Source organism: Rhinolophus hipposideros (assembly GCF_964194185.1).
Source record: "Rhinolophus hipposideros genome assembly, chromosome: 24".
NCBI lineage: Eukaryota > Metazoa > Chordata > Mammalia > Chiroptera > Rhinolophidae > Rhinolophus > Rhinolophus hipposideros.
The window spans coordinates 15,123,977-15,143,364 of NC_138070.1; the positions used below are offsets into that span (position 1 = coordinate 15,123,977).

Genomic DNA, 19,388 nt, shown 5'->3' on the forward strand with positions numbered 1-19,388 from the left:
TCCTAGCTGTCAGTCTTTGGTGGAGAGCTGCCCTTGGGACATTGACCCGCTGGCATTTCCGGCCTGTGCGGCAGGCTGGCTGAGTGTGCTCCCCCAGCCAGAAACCAAGCAATCAGCCGGAGAATCGCAGGTATCCTCATGAGGCAGCCTTCTGCATCTAGGGCTGAGGAATGAGGGCGCAGGGCAGGACACTGAAAGTGTCTCCGGCACCCTCCTTGAGAAAGGCTTGGATGCTATGCCACGCACATTATATTCAGAAATTCAGTCCGTTTCACTTTGTGCTTTCACGTAGCATTTTTAAACTTTTATTTATTGCAGGCACATTCATTTTATTAGAAAGCAGCACAGCAAAGGCATCGAGAGGGTGGGCTTCATGATCTTGGTGTCTCTGAGCCTCAGTTTTCTCATCTGTCAAATGGGGGTAAAATTCTCACTGCCTCAGAAGTTGCTGGGAGAAATGAGTTTTTGCCTTTGAAATGTTTCACATGAAACCAGCTATACATTCAATAAATAGGAACTACTTTTGTTGTTATTGTTGTATAAAATTTAGAAATTATAACTAAGCAAAAAGATTAAAATCACCTGTAGTCTCATCTTCACATACTTAAGAGTTAACCTCTGTGAACATTTCCAGTATATTCTTCTAATACTTTTTTAAAGTATCTATATATTCCTATTTATATACCCATCCATGTGCATCTATATAAAATAAGAAATGGGATCTTAATGGTCCATTTTGCATCTAAATGTTTTAAATTTTAACACTTACTTATTTATGTGGCTAGGTAATAAAATACATTCCCAAGTGTCAGAATGGAAAGTTACCAAAGTGTAGACAGTGAGAAATCTCCTCATCTCTGTCCCCCATCCACCCATTTCCCCGCCCCCAAGAAATGAATTTAAAACTTATTTTTAACGGTATTCTCCTCGAAACACTTTGTAAGTGCCTTTAGCTAAAAGTGTAACAGATGTAATTGTACTCTTTATATATCACTCAGCGAATCCTATTAGAATTCCTTATAAGTGGCGAAGATTACGTTAGAAATTGAACTGTGTTGTCCCAACATACTTATCACAGAATTCTGGCCCCATATATAGAGATTTTTGTCAGTGCCCTATATGCCAGTCAATAGTGACGATGGATTTGGGGGCCGAGGGAACAAGGGTTGATCACTTGGACATGTGGCACTCCTCAGTCTAAACCACGAATTCTCTGTGCTCTGAATGAGTGGCTTCATTTCCTGGAGACTCCTTTAAGCGGAACCTTTCATTAACCAAAGCCTCTCTTCTACCTGCCCCATGGTTAAGGGAGAGGCATGAGGAGGTCAAAATAAACTCTTCTTAGCGGTGCTATAGGTAGGTCATGACTCCTTAACAATGGTTGAGTAATTTGTGGTTCAGTTAAATCAAGTTGGGACGGGGGTCGGGGCAGCCAGCTCTGTGGCCTGTGCCTTCCCATGTTGACAAAGCTGAGAATGGAGTTAGAAGATCCGGGGATCGAGTGCCACTTGCCCCTTCCCACCCATGAGACTCTGTCTCTCCCAGCCTCAATTTACATGTCTGTATATTCAGATTGTACAGCGCTGTCCCATAGAACTTTCTGCGCTGTCCAGTAAGGTATCTAGCGTCATGAGCCAGTCGACTCCTGAAAACAGGGCTAGTATGACTGAGACACTGAATTTTAATTTTAATTTCGTTTTAATGAATTGACATTTAGATTGTAGGAACTACATGGGAAATGCAGTCCCAGGACCTATCTTGCAGTATTTGATGCTAATAAATGCTCTAAAGAGTGGGACAGGAGAATGGGGGATTGAGGCCTTTGGTGGCTACGGGGGGACCCCATCCAAAGAACTTCATAGAGGCCTGAGCTTTGGGGTTATTCAGGCAGCTGTTCAGCTTCGTGCTGCCTCCTTCACGAAGCCCTCCCATTCCTTTCTCCCCAGCCAAGCTGAGCTCTGTATGCATTTCCTTTTGCTGCAGTAACAAGGGCCCACAGTTTCGTGGTGGCACCATACAAGTTTATCTCCTTATAGTTCTAGAGGTCAGAAGTCTAATAAGCGTTGTCAGGGGTGCGTTCCTTCCGGAGACACTAGTAGAAGACCCATTTCCTGGCCTTTTCCAGCTTCTCGAGGCTGCCTGTATCCCTTGGCTGTGTCCCTGCCTCGCTCAGGTTTCTGGTGCTTTCGTCCCATTTTCTCTCTCTGACTGACCCTCTTGATTCCCTCTTATAAAGATGCTTGTGAGGATACTGGGCCCATGTGGATAATCCAGGATAATCTTCCCATCTCAAGAGCCTTCACTCCATCACTTCCGTAAAGGCCTTTTGCTGGGAAGGTAACAGTCACAGGTTTGGGGGGTTAGGACCTGGACATCTTTGGGGGGCATTATCTTGTCTACTATCAGCTCCCGGGAAGGAGCCTCAGTCTCACCTCACTGCTGTGGTCACCATCTGTGGCCACGTCTGCAACCATGTCTGCCCCCCTGCCCCCACTAGACTGTGCTTTGAGAACAAGTATGTTCTGCCCTAAAAGTTGCCTGAAAACCCGCTCAGAGCTTGGCTGGCCCTGTGCCAGACAGTGGGGATGAATGACAAAGTGGCAAAGCCCGTATACTCAGGAGACAGCCTGAGTGGAAGCCCAGGTCTGCTAACTTACTAAGCAATTGGCCTCAGCAAATCTCTTTGCCCCTTGAAACCTGTTTACCTACCTATAAAATGGGAATAATAATAGTAGTATTAATATCAACTCCAGGAGAGCATTCGTTGAACAGATTAAAAGAAATGAATTCTTACAATTTCTTTAAAAAAAATTAATCTCTTCAGTGAATTAAATTAAATTGATTTAATTACTTAAATGAGCCCTTGGCACAGTACCTAGCACATGGGTAGTAGCTAATAACATAGCAACTGTTGACACTGGGAGGATGGAGAGTGAGGCCGCCTGGGTTCAAGTCCTGCCTCCACCCCTTGGGGAAATCGTCTTCATCTATCAAGTGGGTCTAATCCTATGACCCACCTCAGAGGGTGGATTAAATGGGGAAATCCATTTAATATGCCATTTGGCACAAAATCAGTGCTCAGGTAGTGATTTGATGATGGTGACTATTAATACCAGGCTTTCCCAGGGCCCAACACTTAATAGGTCAGAGGACAAAGCAATTGAATAAACGTGGAATGGCTCACTGGGGTCTCTTTTTGGTAGTTGGGCCAAGTATGGTTTCCTCAGCAGGGGCCTGGGTTTTGTGCCAAAGTGGGGCCTGTTATCGTGCCCCGAGGCTGGCAGCGCCAGGCCCTGACAGGTTTATGGGTGTGCTAGGAAGCTGGTCCGGGAGGAACTGGTTGCCTGAAGCTGTGGAAGGCGTAGCTATCCTGGGAAAACCTGGAGAGGCCATGTCAGCTGTCACTGCAGGTCGATTGTCAAGGACGGGGTGCAAATAAATGGGAATGGTTGGTGGGGGATGGGGTGGGTGCTGTGCTGCGGCCAGGGGTGGACCTGCGATTGTTTACATCTCTGGGACACAGGTTCAGGCTCGACCATCATCTAGGCTTTTCTTGTACCCTGGTTTGGGGGATGCTGTTTGGTATTTGCAGTCATTGGCACTTCCCCCCAGTTTTCATCAAGGCTTAGGTAGAGGATAGGCTGGTATTGGATCTTAGGCCAGCCTTGCAAACAGTATCCACTTAGCCAGTTGCCCTTTCTTCCTTCCCCTCTCCCCAGCTATGAAACTGGGGTACAATTTGAGAGTGGGTAAAAGTAGACTCCCTGAACCACTGTCTCTCCCGAATTCCTTCATCAGAGAGGTATTCCTTTAGGTCCCCCCGCCCCCAAATATCCCACCAACTCACAAACCCCTCCATTAGGCTTCATGTTCTTTTTATTTCTTCACTTATTTAGCATGCATTTGCAGAAACCTACTATGTGCCAAGTCTACTGGTAGGTGTTTTCCATACACCATCTCCTTTAATCCTCAGAATCCTTTGAGGTAGGTATCACTGAGCTTAATTTACCCATAAAGAAACTGAACGTTCAGAGGTGAAGTGTCTTATCAAAGGCACTGTGTTCATTATGTTTACCTAGAAGACATTTGTCCTCTTAACCAACTTACCCCAAACTTCCAGTGTTCCATCGGAATGCTTTTGCCTTCATGTAACAAGCCTTATCTAACAATGGCCTAAACAGTATATTATTATTTTTTACATCACAACAACAATCCAGAGGAGAGCAGTTTAAAGTTAACACAGTGGCTCAGCTATGTCATTGAGGTCTTTTGCATGCCACTATCCTTAAAGTAGCCCTTGTCATCTCATGGTCCCAAGATGGTTGCCTTGGCTCCAGGCATCACATCTTTTTTCCGGGCAGGAAGAAGGGGAGGGAGCATCACATGCTGTACCTGTTTTATCAGCAAAGGAAAAGCCTGCCTAGAAGTCTTCCAGCCATTGCTCCTTCTGTCTCTGGTCAGAGCTGGATAACAAGACCCCTCCTAGCTGCAAAGGAGTCTAGGAAAGCTCAACTCTGGCTTGTTAGCTTTAAGAAGGGAAGCCGCCAGAGAGCCTGCATCAGTAGGTTTTGAGTCCGATGCCATATTCTTTTCATTTTACTGGTGATTTCTAAGCTCGTGGTCAAGTCCACATAACCTCTGTACTATTATTTTATATTTAAACTTCACTGTTTCAAAAGTTAAATAACTTTTTAAAACAACCTTTATGAAAATCTCTATTGTAAATAGTAAGCCAGTGTCACTTGTCTTAAATTAAAAAAAAAAAAAAGTAAAATTAAATGCAATGAAAATTAAATTATATTTTAAAATCTGCTCTAACTGATGGTCTGGGCTTGAGGTTGTTTCCTCATTATTAAATTGGGAGATTAGCAGATAATGGAGATGTAGGTGTTAAAGTCATAGTGGCACTAAGTAGAGACGGTCTCAGGGACTTCATGACAAGGCTCCCATGAGAATCAGAAAGGAAATAGCTTTCACAGAATATCATTCACAAGCTTAACGCTGTGCCTGGACATCAAAGCATCCTGAGTGTTACCTAAAACCATCTTGTGTCCCACACGGTCTGCCTCTTTCCTCTGGGGAATCCAGCACTCTCAAATTCTGCCTTCTCTGTGCCAGGCATCAAGTAGGTTCTGGGAAGGGGAGTCCAGATCGGAGGGGTCTGTTCCCTGGGTGGGCTGGGGAGGAAGGTTGTACATCTTCCTCAGGCTTATCTCTGATACAAGGCATGATGATCAGGTAAATTGCCAAGGAAGGTTGGAAGTCACTTTGGCCTGGGAAATCAGCATAGGCTTCCTGGAAGAGGTGTCCCTTAACATGCTCTAAAAGGATGGGTGGGATTTGGGCTAATGGAAATTGTGCTATGCATAAAGGGCTCTCCATGGAGAAGGAATAAAGGAAAAAGACATTCAAATCATGGGGCACATTCAGTAATCTGGGAGTGCACGCAGGGCCTGCTGTGTAGACTGAGATTAGTGAGTTTTTGCTGGGGGGTGGAGGTGGTGGGGGAGGTATTGACTTTCCCCCCAGGCAATGGACGGTGGCAACGACATGATCAGACCTTCCCAGAATTTGAGCTTTGCGTGTTAAGGTAGCTCTTGGGCCAAAATAAGCGAATTCCTACAGAAATCTATTTGTACTTGGAAGGAATGAATTTTCTTTTTTTTCTGAAATGCAATATGTACTTCGCAGTCTCCCTAAAGAGAGGGTGCGTTGTGCTCCCGTTCTTTTCTAAGTCTAGCATTGTGTGCTGTGTGTTGTGTTGAATTGAGCTTTGAGGTTGAATTTCCTCTCCCGTGAACACGAGTTCCGGGGCCGGGTCTTCCTTCCTGCTCCCTTGTCCTGCGCCAGGCCGGACATGGCCTCTGGGCCTGGCTCACACTTAGAGCTGTTCCAACTGCCCTTTGCCAACCTTACAGTCAAGTTGGTGATGATTCTGCCATAAACAAGAACCACTAACGCTCCCAGTGAGGGCACACCAGCCAGGGTCCCTGCTTTATGACTCATTAGACATCTTTATTGGGTCTGCCCCAGGGGAGAATGCTGAGAACCCTGACCTCCGAAACTTTGAATTAAGTCAGCAAGGGGATGTATTTCCCTTCTGTGTAGAAGGTCCATTCTGCATATAGCAAAAGCTCTAAAAAAGGTGTATACCCTTCGAACCAGGCAGCCCACTTCTAGGCAAACTTTATCCCGGGAAAGCAATTGCATGTGGATGTTCGTTATAGGTGTTTTTTTTCTTTTTTAAGGATTTTATTGGGGAAGGGAAACAGGACTTTATTGGGCAATGGTGTGTATTTCCAGGACTTTTTTTCCAAGTCAAGTTGTTGTCCTTTCCATCTTAGTTGTGGAGGGCACAGCTCAGCTCCAGGTCCAGTTGCCATTGTTAGTTGCAGGGGCGCAGCCCACCATCCCTTGCGGGAGTCAAACCGGCAACCTTGTGGCTGAGAGGACGCGCTCCAACCAACTGAGCCATCCAGGAGCTCAGTGGCAGCTCAGCTCAAGGTGCCATGTTCAAACTTAGTTGCAGGGTCCCTGCCCACCATCCCTTGTGGGACTCGAGGAATTGAACTGGCAACCTTGTGGTTGAGAGCCCACTGGCCCATGTGGCAATCGAACCGGCAGCCTTCAGAGTTAGGAGCATAGAGCTCTAACCGCCTGCGCCACCGTCCCGGCCCCTCATTATAGGTTTTAATGGTCAATGATCAGAGAGACACCTAATAATCCAGTAGTGGGGAATGGATTACCTAATGGTGAGATGGCCGTGTAATGGAATATATAGAAGTATTAGAAACTCCTGTATAGGGTGTGCAGCTGTGGATGTGAAAGACATTCATGACGTTTTTTGACATTAAACAACAAAAAAGCCAGTTCCTACATGGCATACATGCTCTGATTCCACTTTCGTTTTGACACAAAGTACCCATTTACATTGGAAATATGTAGGCCAATGTACATCTGAATTCTGATAGTGGCTGTTGGCTCTGGTTATTAAAAACATTTCTGCTCAGCTGTTCTTGAATTTTTCTTTAGTTACCATGTGGAACACCTAAAGAAATCTAGTGATGGGGTGGGTAACAGCCAGAGTAGTGTAAGAACTTTGGATATTTTAAAGAGGGGAACTTCACATCCTAGGCAGAGGCCAGTTTCTCAGAGGACTGAATTTTTGATAATCTAGAGCAGGTGTCCTCAAACTCTTTCTGTAACAGGCTGGGTCATCTTTTAGTCTTTCTGGGCTAAACAGCCTCTGTGGCAACTACTTAACTCTGTCTTGAAACCTTGGAAGAAGCCATAGATCATGTATATACATAAGTGGGCATGGCTGTGTTCCAATAAAACTTTATTTATAAAAACAGGCAGTAGTGGGCCGGATGTGGCCTGCAGACTACAGCTTGCCCATCTCTGCTCTAGTTAAAAATAAACAAACAAAAAACAGCAGCTTGACTAATGGCTTCAGCCAGTGCTTTAGCCAGTTCAGAAATAGCACAAATAGCAGGAAGGAACAGGCCAATGAAAATTGAAAAGGCAGATGTTTAAATAGAGGCGTAAAGATAAGTTGTTAACATTCTTTCTCCAGATCAGCAGTTGCACCTGGAAGCAGTATTGGGGTGACACAGTTTGGATGATACTGTAGAAGGTCTAAAATGCAAATCAGCATATTAAAGCCTCCGAAAAGTCTTGCCATGAGGACACTAGTTTACCGTTGTTGAACCCAGAATTCTCCAAACCCCTTTAATAGACCCCAAAACCCTTTTGTAGGTGTGAGTGTGTTCTACTCACATCTAGTGGTCCAGGGAAAGTTTGGGAAAACCCCCTCAAACTGTTCCTCTGGATTCTAGAATCTGGAATGTCAGCTGTGCTAGAGTCGAATTCATTCCAGCTCGAAATTTACACAGAAGTCAAATCTATGCTAATTAAGGCAATTGTTACAGAAATCATGCACACTCAGTAGGAAGCTTAGCTGTCACTACTCTGTCAACGGGGAAGTGAGAATTTTATGGAGTTCCTCCATAATCCTTTATTGAACCCCAGTTGTTTGAAAGGAATCAGGTAGAACACACGTTGCAGAATCGGGAAAGTTGGGTTCCGTGGGGAACGAGCCAAGTACAGAGAGAAATGAACAGGACAGACCTGATAAGTCTGAGCTAAGTCGGGATCTCAGAATCTTTATTTATTTATTTATTTATTTATTTATTTATTTATTTATTTATTTATTTAATTATTTATTTAATTTATTTTTCAAAGGCAGTAAAACTTTGTTGAGCACTTAATCTGTGACACGCGTTCCTCTACGTGATAGAGGGGTAAATACAATAGACAATAAAATTAAAAAGAAAATAAACAAGATATTTTTAGAAGATGACAAAGCTCTAAAGGAAGTATTTAAGGTGACTGAATCGGGATCCCAGACTCTTTAAAATCACAGGAATTTAGTGTCTCCCTGTGCAACCTTGTTTCACCAGTGGGGACACTGAGGCCCAGAACGAGGGAGGGACTTACCCAAGCTCTCGTTGCCCGTTAGTGGAGGAATTGAGACCAAAGTGAGGGTGAGGGAGATCTTGTGTGATTTCATTTTTGTGAAATAGCCAGAGACAACAAAATGTGTAGAGACCAAAAACAGATTAGTGGCTGCCAGAGGCTGGAAGTTGGGGGTTGGGGGAGGGGGGTAATGAGGAGCGACTGCTTAATGGATATGGGATATACTTTGGGGTGATAAAAATGTCCTGAAGCTAGATAATGGTGATGGTTGCACACTGTCATTAGTTTGCTAAATGTCATTGCGGTGTATGGTTTGAAATAGTTGAAATGATGAATTTTATGTTATGTGATTTCTACCACAATTTTCAAAAAAGTAGGATGATGGAATAATTTATCATCCAAACCTGGGCATTTTTGAGAGTGAAAGGGGTCTGTCCCAGGTAAACCAGGATGTGTGGTCACCTTGACTAAAACCATGTAGGCCTGACTCTCAGACCAGTGTTTTGTGCTTTCCAGTGCAACTCTGACTCATTAACAAAAGAGCATGATTTGTAGGACGTTGTTCCTCTTGCGCTTTAAATTAGCTGCTTTGAAGTGTGCACAGCTCAGTACCATTAAGTATACGTACATCGGTACTCAACCATCACCACCATTTATCTCCAGAACTTTTCATCATCTCAGACTGAACCTCTGTACTCATTAAGCACTCACTCCCATTTTCCCCAGCCACTGGCAACCACCATTCTACTTTCTGTCGCTGTGGATTTGGTTATTCTAGAGACCTCATATAAGTGGAATCATACAGTAGTTGCCTTTTTGTGTCTGGTTTGTTGCAGTTAGCACGTGTCTTCAAGGTTCATCTATGCTGTAGCATGTGTCAGGATTTCCTTCCTTTTTGCAATATTCCGTTGTATGGATAGGCCACATTTTGTTCGTCTGTTCATCCACCAGTAGACATTTGGGTCTTTTCCACCTTTGGCTGTTGTGACTAGAGCTGCTACAAACATGGGTGTACAGGTATCTGGTCAAGTCCCGGAGTGCAGTTCTAATGGGTATGTATGCAGGATTGCTGGGTCATATGGTAAATCTGTGTTTAATTTTTGGAGGATCCGCCATACCTTTTTTCCCCAGTGGCCGCACCATTTTACATTCCCACCCATGGCGCCCAGGGGTTCCAATTTTTCCACATCCTGACCAATGGTTGTTTTTTTAATAATAGCCATCTTAACGGGTATGAAGTATCCTTTACATTTGAACATCATAGAAAACAATTGTAGTGAAGCCCATGGGAAGTTTGAAAGAAATCTGACAGAGAGGGAGGGTGGAAACAAACTGGACTCCAGTTTACTCATCCGGAAAGTGGGGTCAGAACAGGACTTCTTTAGATTGTGAAGGCGGCAAAATGAGATATTTCGTGTAAAGCGCTTGGCATAATGCTTACTAAATAAATAGTTATTTTTATTCTTAGCTTTTGAAAGTTCTCAAAGTGGGCAACAGCAAGCCTTAGCTCGTCTAGATTTTTGAATTGACGGAGAGAACACAATGCACAGGGAAACCTCTGGTATTGAGGCTAAAGAAGGAATCTATTTGCACAAACAACATTAATGGGGGAAAAAAAAGGGAATTTTAAAATACAAAGGAATTTAAAACTTTACTAACAATTCCACCCCAGATCCCCAACACTTTTTTTTTTTTCATTTGTCCCTTTTCTCTTCCAGACCTTGACCACTATGTAAACAATCTTTGCTATTGTCACAGCCTTGAATAAAAGAAGATATCCGGTCTGCCGCCATCTCCCAACAGGATTTTCATAGGTGCTTCCCTTTAATGGGCTGACCTCCCCACCCCCACTTTAAGAGCTGCAGAGTAACCCCTTACATGTCTCTGAGGTACTTTCACCTTTTGTGGAGAGTGTGGATTATTTCTAGGTATTTGCTACTGTAGCCATGGGAACCGTCTTTTCTGATCACAAACTCGGGACATGGGGCATGGTGGGATTTCTGTGTCACGTGTGGCATTCCGGGCAGACTGGGAACTGGAGATCTGGTCACTGGAAATCTGGTCTGCCTGCTGACATTGCGACTTCTGTGACATTTCAAATAGCTTATGAGTCCTGGGATTTTACGAATAAGGGTTATTACCCTAAAGCCAAGATGCGTTTTTGCTGCACTTGGGTAGATAACACTGCCGTGGACATCTTCAGGTATATGACTTTGTCTTCTTTTAGATTCCTTCCACAGGGTAAGTTTTTAGCAGTGAGATTCCTGAGTCAAAAATAAATGGATGTTTTGGGGGTGAGGTATATTTGGGAAAAACAATTGATTTGTAGTCAGAAGTATTCAACTCTCGCTCTACTTTTCACTAGCCATGATCTAGCTCATTTTCTGAACTATGTGCTCCTCAACTGTACAATGGTGGTGATAATTTGAAAAGCACAAGGTTGTTGAGAGTATTATATGGGAGAAGGCAGAAGGCACAGAGTCACTTAGTGTGGTGCCTGCCTGGCTCTTGATGGAGTCTCAAAAAATGTTAGCTGAAAGTGGATATTGCCGAATTGCTTTTCTAACTTAATATTGTCCCTCGGAGGAGATGAGCATATCAGTTTTCCCACACCCATGTCTGCATTAGGATATTAGTATTTTCTTCTCTCAGGGTTGCTCTCCCTTCAAGTATTTTTTGCACACTGACTTTATGTCTGCAGTATGGTGTCAAACCCTGGGCTTACAGCTGTGAACTGGACCCAGGACCCTCCTGGACAGGAGCTCCCATTCTAGTGGAGGAAACATAGGCAGTTACCAGGTGCATGACCAGTGCTGGGCTGGGGCAAAGCACCAAGAGTTAGATACCAGAGCACAGAGGAGGTACCTGAACCTGCCTTGGTGCATCAGGGAAGGCTTCCTGGAGGAGGTGGCAGCTTGGAGCTGAGAACTGAGGGATGAATAGGGGTCAGGCCAGGTTGTAGGAAATGGCGGTGTTGAAGTGTGAAGGCAAGGGAAAGCACAGTGTGTCTGTCTTGTGACCGTCTGGGGTTCACTGTGATGAAGAAAGTATGTGAGTGTGTAAGAGACAAGACAGATTGATGGGGAGGCTTCAGTCATTAGACTGAAGATGGTGCAATGAAGAGGAGCTGGATCCTGCTGGGTCTCAGGGACCGAGTTTGATCTTTATCCAGAGGGCAGTGGGGAGACACACGGGGGCTTGGAGAGTGGTGGGCAACAGGGTGGCGTTTGCATATCAAAGAATCACTCTGACTGCTATTAGGAGAATAGATTGGTGGAGGCTCCAGCAGAGAGGAATGTCAGCAAGGAGGCGGATTTTCTATGTCCCTTCTCAGTGAATTTCCCCCTGGCCCCTCCCTCCTTGATTGTTCCTTATTGAACATTCTATATATGTTGCTTATTTATGTTGTTTACTGCTGGTTCCCCTCTTCTTGAGGGTGAGCTCCGCGGGAACAGGGCTTTCTAGATGTTTTGTCCCCCGCACTTGGCCCAGAGCCTGGTACATAGCGAGTGCTCAGGCATTGCGTATTGGGGTGAATGAATGAATCAAGGAGCTAGGGCCGTAGCCATGGGGCTGGGGCAGAGAGGATGCCTGCCTTCCAGTGACATTAGACATTGGGCCCTTTCCATCGTGGGCCTGTGGGTGGATGAACCGCACGCATTTCCTGCAGCCTGGCATGCACTGGGCCCTTTGCACAGTGCATCACACGCATTTGCAGACTTGGGAGCCCAGGTCCCGTTCCGGAAGACACTGGAAGGTGTCAGGACTGGCTCGCGCCTGTCGCCAGATGGTGGCATTCCCAGGAAACAGCACACTGAGACGGTTGAGTGAATAACTGGTGAGCTCGCAGATCCGATTTAAGGGTGTAATTATGGAGGATCAGCAACAGCTGATGAATCAATGCCTCTGAATCCGAGCAAAAAGCTGCCAACCTTGTTTGGTTTTGAATGGAAGTGCTTCTCTTGCCTTATCCCCGTGTGGTTCTCCTGAATTCCCCGGGAGACTGTGAGCTCCATGGCCAGCATCCAGCCCCAGAGCCTGGTTTGTGGAAGGAAGGTCAGAAGGATGGACAAATGAATGAAGGCTCCCGATGAGGTCAGACTGATATCCTTTATCTTTGGTCCACTTCAGCCTCCTGACGTCCTATGTCAGCCTTGCTCCCCGTCTACTCCCTATGCCAACCTCCACAATGATTAATATGGATAAAACCTCAGACGGCTCACACTCGGTGCCCCTTCTTTCTTCAGGGAGCTCTGTTTATCTGGCTTTGGGCCTGGTGCTAATACTTTTAAAAAGAGCAAGCAGGGCCATCACAGGAATGCATTGCACCTGGCCACTGTATGCGTGGGCTTCCAAAATGTTATGGAAGAGACTGCCGTCTTTTAAATTAAGCATAACATATGTGGTGCATTTAGAGGAAGGTTTTAAAGCATATGTTTCAATAGGTTTCTTTGCAGTTTACAACAGGTGACATGAAAACCTGAGCATCACGGAGTTTTCTAAGTTTGGGAAAGACTTCAACATATTATTTAGCTATTCACTGGGGGTGGTTTAAACACACTTTTCCCCTTGTCCTTTGATTTATTAATTAATTCATGGATTCGTGCATGCAACTATATTTACATACCAGGCATTTTAAATGGAAACTTGAGAGAAGCCCAAGATTTTAAGTAGCTGGCAGATCAGAGAGAGACTGCTCTGGGTAAGAGGGGTGCAGACCCAGAGTCTTTTCCCTTGTCTTTCCCTGCAATCTGGCTGCTGAGGTGGGTTTAAGGATCCCCGAATAGGGTGACCCTTGTGTACCATTGATCCTAATTCGGCAACGGTTGTTCTTGATGACTCCCTTCCCAGGAAAAGCCACACCGAGAAGCCTCTGTTCCACATTTGTGCAGATAAGCCGGTGACAGTGCAGGGTGAATATGGTCACAGGATGTGTCTGACAGTGGCCTGTCCTAGACAGTGGATCTCCTCCCTGTGGTCCAGGGAGGTGGCTGGGGCCTCTTGGTGAGGTACGCAGGTTGCTCTTCCAGCCACGCTCTTCACGGCTCTTTGGTTCTGTTGTCCCGGAGCAGTTGACCTATGGCCACTCCACAGCTGGCCAGACCCTGAGAAACTCATCTTATGCCCCTAGAGTGTTTCCTGGTAGGAAACTCGTGGCACCTACTTAGAAGAGTGGGCAGCAGGGCCAGGAGAATGTTTCTTCATTCATTTACTTGTTCACTCAATGATTACGTAGTTGGTGCTATGATATGCCAGGCCGCTGTGCTGACTATTGGGGATCAGGGTGCCGTCTAGGGTCTTACCAGTGAGTGGGAGAGACTGATATGAAGTGAAGGATCATGCACTAGTAAATGTAACTGTGTGGTTAGGGTGAGTCCTGCCGAGGACCTGTGGGTATCGGTGGGGCTCCGTGGACAGGAAGGAAGGAGATTGCACTAGGTTGGAGAGGGGCAGAAATGCCTGAGCTATGATAGTAGCTTGTGTCTGTGTGTGAGTGAGAGGAGTATCCCAGAGAGCAGGCTCAGCATATGCCAAGGCCCCGAGGAGGTGTTTGACCACCTCCAAATGCCATGTCCAAGTACTGCTGAGCAGGAGATCCAAGAGAAACAGCTCCCAAATCAGCCACCTTGGGTGTTCAGAAGTCACCTCCTTTAAGCTGAGAGAGTCTTTTGGAACCATTGCTCCCAATTCTAGGCAATTAACCCTCCTATTTGCATGCTCCTCTTTATAAACTGTGATGTTTATTGCCCAGAATTGCTTGTGTGTATTTCTTACACAAGACCGTGAGTTCCCTGAACGCAGGGGCATTTCTTCTTCATCTCTGTGCACATAGTAGGTGCTCAGTAACCATGTATCAGAGGAACAGGGGAGAGTTTTATTGAGCACCTACTGTGGACTCAGCTCTCTTTATGCACGCGTGCGCGCACACACGTATAAGGCTGCAATATTGAAAAGCTGAAAGGAGTATGAGTTTGACAAGCTGGGGGAGATGCCAGCGGATGCTATTGGCTCCAAAGCTTTTGCGCCGTCTGTGCCCATATTGCTGGAACTCTGGAACGGAGGCTGTGGTCCTGTGTCTTTCCAGACCCGCTGAAACTCAGCCTGTGGGGACCAGCCTCCCCTCCCCTGCCAGCTTCTGCCATGGGAGTGTGGGGGCAGCCCAGTTCGCGGTGAGATGTGACACAGTTGGCTTTTTCTGGCGGTCACACATCCCCAGACAGGGCCTGCCAGCTCTGGTAAGTGGGGCCGGAGTGTCCAGGGGTGGAGGGTGCCTGTGGGTTCTGCCAGGGAATTTTCTTTCTGTCCTTTGAGTCCTGTTATTGGCCTGTGTCTTATGTCCAGGCTACATATGTGTCCCAGAGCAGGGTTTCAAGAGGTCACGGGAAGTGGCTCTAAAGGTAAGCAGCCCCGATTTGGGGCAGGACCCCTAGGTGCCTTAGAACTGTGCCCAGCGTCATTGCAGAAAGAATTTTCCCATTCTCAGATTCCCCCTTTCTCCATATCTCTCTGTCTCTTCTGCCTCTAACATGTCTAGACAGTGTTCTCCGGGTTGAGAAGAAGGAATCAGTTAGCACCATTGAGCGTGTAAGGAAGAGAAAATATCAAAAGCTGCCTGCCTTTCCTGCAAGCTGCTGAGTGAGTCAGAGCCGGGGGCAGCAGTGCCAGGCTTCAGGAAGGGACGCGGGAGGCTTGCATGGAACTAAAATACCTTCTACTTTTAGTCCATCTAGATCAGGGCAGCCCGGGGGGCAGTTTTGCAGGGGGAGAGGGGATAGGGTGGGGGAGGAATCAAATGCAGTGACTTGTCTGGCACTTTTTAAGACCAGAAAGGAATAAGACAGAATATTTTTAAAAGGCAGAGTTGAATGAGTTGTAGACTCGAGGTCAAGTTTCGGCTGTGTTATGTAGGCGAGTTGGGTGACCTCTCTGGGCCCTTTCCCTTCACCTCTATAATGGAAATACCCATAGTTGTTGGAGGATTAATGAGAGAGGAGGCCTCCTGCTTTGAGAGAGGAGGTCATAAGCTGCAGGTACAGGGCACTTAACTCCTGAGCTGCAAAATGACATCTGATAATAATTGTACCCATCTCATAGGGTTGTAAGGAGGATGTGATTTATAAAACACAGGAAGCACTTGGTTTACCTTGAGGCCTCACTCGTGGTATGCCCTCATTAGCTGTTACTCTTACTGAGACAATGAAAGCAGCCATCATAAAATAGGCATTCATCAGAAAAGAACACAAAGACAAGTAACAACTGCAGGTGGAGTAAAAAATGAGATGGCTTTTTTTTTTAAGGCATCTGCAAAGGTGGGGAGGGGAAAGATAAGGGATAGTCTAGTGGGGTTGGGGGCTGAGGCTTGTGTTCCTGTACCACCAACCAACTTTGTGACCTCAAGGACTCGGCTTTGGGTAGCTGTGTGAGCTCGGGCTGGTCACATACCCACTCTGTGCTTGGCGCTTAGCACAAGGTCGTGACGAGGATCTGCTGGGATGCCTTATGTGACCAGACTCTGAAATAGGAAAATATAAATACTTAGGGTGATAGGAGTGAGGGAACTCGAGGATGCTGTCACTGGGGCTTATGCTGGGAACGTGTGGTGTGAGTGTGGATTCCCACTGGGTTTGAATCCTGACTTTGCCTCTTAACTTTCTGTGTTACTTCCAGCCAGTCACTTGGCCTCTCTGAGCCGATTTCCTTATCTGTACAGCAGAGATAATCACTTTTTGTCTTGCAAGTTGGCCTTGAGATGAGCTGAGTCAGGGAAAGTCCGAGAGAATGTTGGCACCTTTCCCCCACCCTTTGATCTGGAAAGAACTTAAGAAATAGCCATTTAAGTTTGCTTTCCTTGCCCAGCGTTCAGAGAAGTGGCGAGGTTGGCCCACGCATGACTGGTGAAATCAGTGGGGTGCTGCTATCCAGAACTTGGGGCTCTGGTCTGCTTTGACCCAGACATTGAGTGAATTTTAAATTTCCTTTTTTTTCTTTTTTTTCCAGCAGATTCTTCTCCGTTTTGGATGTTCTTAATCCCCATGGATCCACAACCATAACCATGGCCACGCGGGTCGAGGTTGGCTCCATAACTTCTCTGACAGGAGTCCCTGGCCTCGGGGAGATCACCAAGGAGGAGACCCTGAAGCGGACCTACTTCCGCCAGGCTGCCGACACCTCCGGGGCCCCCTCAGCACGGCTCTTGGAAGGAAAAAGTCCCCTTCGGAGCCCGACCCGCTTACTCCCTCTGCCGAGACTCGCCCCCAAACCCTTCTTCAAGGAGAAAGCCCCGGACGTGAAATCCTCCCCTGCGTCCTTGCGGCCCAGCCCCACCAGGCCTTCTCCTTCCAGTGGGCCATCCCAGGACGTGGTGGCAAAGGATCTGGGTGACAGGATGCCCGGCTTGGTGGGGCAGGAGGCGGGGAGCGGGGAGAACCTGAGGAGAAGCTCGTCTCTGTTCAACAAGGCCGCATTTTTGCGGCCCAGCCCCAACACCATGATTCTCTTTGAAACCACCAAAGCTGGCCCTGCTCTGAGGAAGGGAGTCAGTGAGGGGACTCGGGAGGCCAACGCAGGCGTGTCTCAGGAGTCCCCTTCGGTCTCCCGGCCTGAGGTGGCCACCAAGCCCACCCTGCCCACCCGAAATCCTGGGGGGACCCTTCCCCGACCGGCCTCCCTAACGCAGGACACAAGGCAGACTGCCATCCAAGAGGAGACAGGCTCCAAAGAGCTTCTCTCAAAGGCCAGCAGTGTGGAGGACACGGGGGACCCCACAGTGCAGTCTAGGCCTCGCTTAAAAAGAAGGCCTGTGTCAGCCATTTTCATCGAATCCATTCAGCCTCAGAAGCCAGGCCCAGGTGGACCAGCTACGATGGGAAGAGCACCCCCTACCCCTCCTGAGAAGACGTGGGTGAGGAGGCCTCGGCCTCTGTCCATGGACCTCACGGCCCCGTTTGAGAGCAGAGAGGCTCTGCTGAAGAAGGTGGCTGACGAGGCTACAGCAGGTCCCACCGCCCAGTGTCGGGGGCCCGAGAGGTCCGACCCAGAGCCCAGAGTGGATGGGGAGTGTTTGGTCAAAGCAAAGGTTCCCCTTCCTGACCCAGATTCCCACTTCCTGGAGGTGGCCAACATGAGCCGGAAACGGAGGGAAAAGATGCTTTCTAAGCAGGTGGAACCGAGCAGCCTCAGAACTGCTGGGGGTTCAGCCAAGGGAACCCCTACAGATGACCAGAAGCTTGGGGAAGAGAAAGCTACGCTGGGCGGGGAGCCAGAGAAGGCACCCGAGTCCCCTTCTCCCAGGCTGGGGAAAGGCCAAGAAATTGCTGAGGTCAAGAGCCGAGCATCGAACGGGGAAATCCGGACCCGGGCAGAGTGGACATCCAGGGGCAGCGTTAAGAAGCGCCTCAGCCTGTTTGGGGAGGAGAGCACCTCGGCCTTGGCAGTGGGGTGTGAACCTCCGCTGGCCACTAGTGTGCCAGAGACGGAAAAAGCAGGTGTGAGCGTCCAGGAGCGGATCAAAGGCTGGGCCACGGAGAACCCTGAGGCCAAGCCAGAGGTCAGGAGGAAGGTGGTCTCAGCGCGGCCCCTGTCAGCAGATCTGACCAAACTGTAAGTGAGAAAGTCCCTGGGGCTTCACTCAGTCCCCAAGCTGCCTCACACTGCCCACCCGAGGTCCTTCCAGGACGGAAACCACAGGGCGCCAGGCTCCGTGCTGGGTATCTTACACCCCCTGTGGATTTACCCGCAGCCCTGAGAGGAAGTGGGGGTGTCTTCCATTTCTCAGGGGAGGTGTGTGCCAGCAGTGAGGCCAAGGAGCTCAGTTTCCTTGTCTCTTTTCATCTTTGTACTTTATAGGGGGTGGTATTGTGCTGATTTTACAGATTTGGAGAGGAAAAGTGAAGTGCCTTGAAGAAGTCGAGAGCCCTGTGTCATTCCAGCTCAGCCTGTCTCCATAGCCAAGCTTTCCTTTCCTAAAGTCTGAGGACGTTTACTGTATGGCCGAAACCTCTATGAATGGCCCCCAAAATAAAATCAGATATGTCAAGATAACTCAGGCAGGTCGCCTCCCCTCTTTAACCTGGGTCTTTATCTCACAATACTAAGACCTTCCGTGAAGGATTAAGGTAGAGACTCAGAGACACAGTGCTGGGAATTGCTTTGCCCATGGGAGTCCTGTAATTCATTGTAGCTCTAAATGATATTACTAATCCTGTTAGTTAATAATGATTTTCTAAGCTTGCCTGGCCTCTGACATCTCTTGCTCCTTTGTTTTCCCACAAGTGGTTTCTGGCCTCCAACAGGGAGATGCCACTAGGTGTGTCCACCTGCTCAGTAATGACATGCATGCCACTGGCATACTTTGCTGGGCATGGAGTTTCCTTCCAGGGGGCAGGACCTTTGCGTCCACTGCCCTCCCAGCCCTGGGAACTAGGGCAGCAGCTGGGCCAGAATTAGACCAGTGGTTCTCAGAATTTAGAATCACCTGGAAAAAATACCAATGCCTGGGTCCCACCCCCAGTGATGCTGATTCAGTGAATCTGGGGAGAGGCTCCTAATCTTGGTAGTTTTTAAAAGCTTCCCACGTGATTCTCAGGTACAGGCCTGAGAACCCCTGAGTTCGGATAACAGAGGAAGGGGCACCCATGCTAGGGACCTCACATGCTTTTTCCTCCCTACGTCCTCACAGTGCCTCGGATTATTCCCATCTGACAGATGGGGAAACTGAGGCTCCCAGTTTAGAAACAACTCATGTATGACCTCACGCCTCCCAGGAGGCTGATCCTGGATGGCTGCGTATAGGTCAAGTTTAAGTGGTTTGGTTTCTCTCCCCTCCCTTTTCTCTGCAAGCCCCTTGCCCTGAATTAATCTTTAGGACTCCACTCCAGGTAGCTTTTCAGAGATGGAAAAATTCAAGCCCC

The 19,388-nt window shown here is 47.5% G+C and overlaps 1 protein-coding gene across 3 annotated transcripts in view; it reads left to right on the plus strand.

Annotated features, from left to right (window-relative positions):
* Positions 1–19,388, plus strand: part of KIAA1671 — a 188,612-nt gene that overhangs the window by 36,410 nt on the left and 132,814 nt on the right. For 2 of the 3 annotated variants that reach the window (XM_081036553.1, XM_081036554.1), the window contains exons 1-2: positions 14,576–14,714; positions 16,477–18,078. In XM_081036553.1, coding sequence (XP_080892679.1) covers positions 16,532–18,078 — 1,547 coding nt within the window. In that variant the 5' untranslated portion in view covers positions 14,576–14,714; positions 16,477–16,531. Of the gene's footprint in view, positions 1–14,575; positions 14,715–16,476; positions 18,079–19,388 lie in introns of those variants that run through there. The other variant, XM_081036552.1, reaches the window with a different exon arrangement.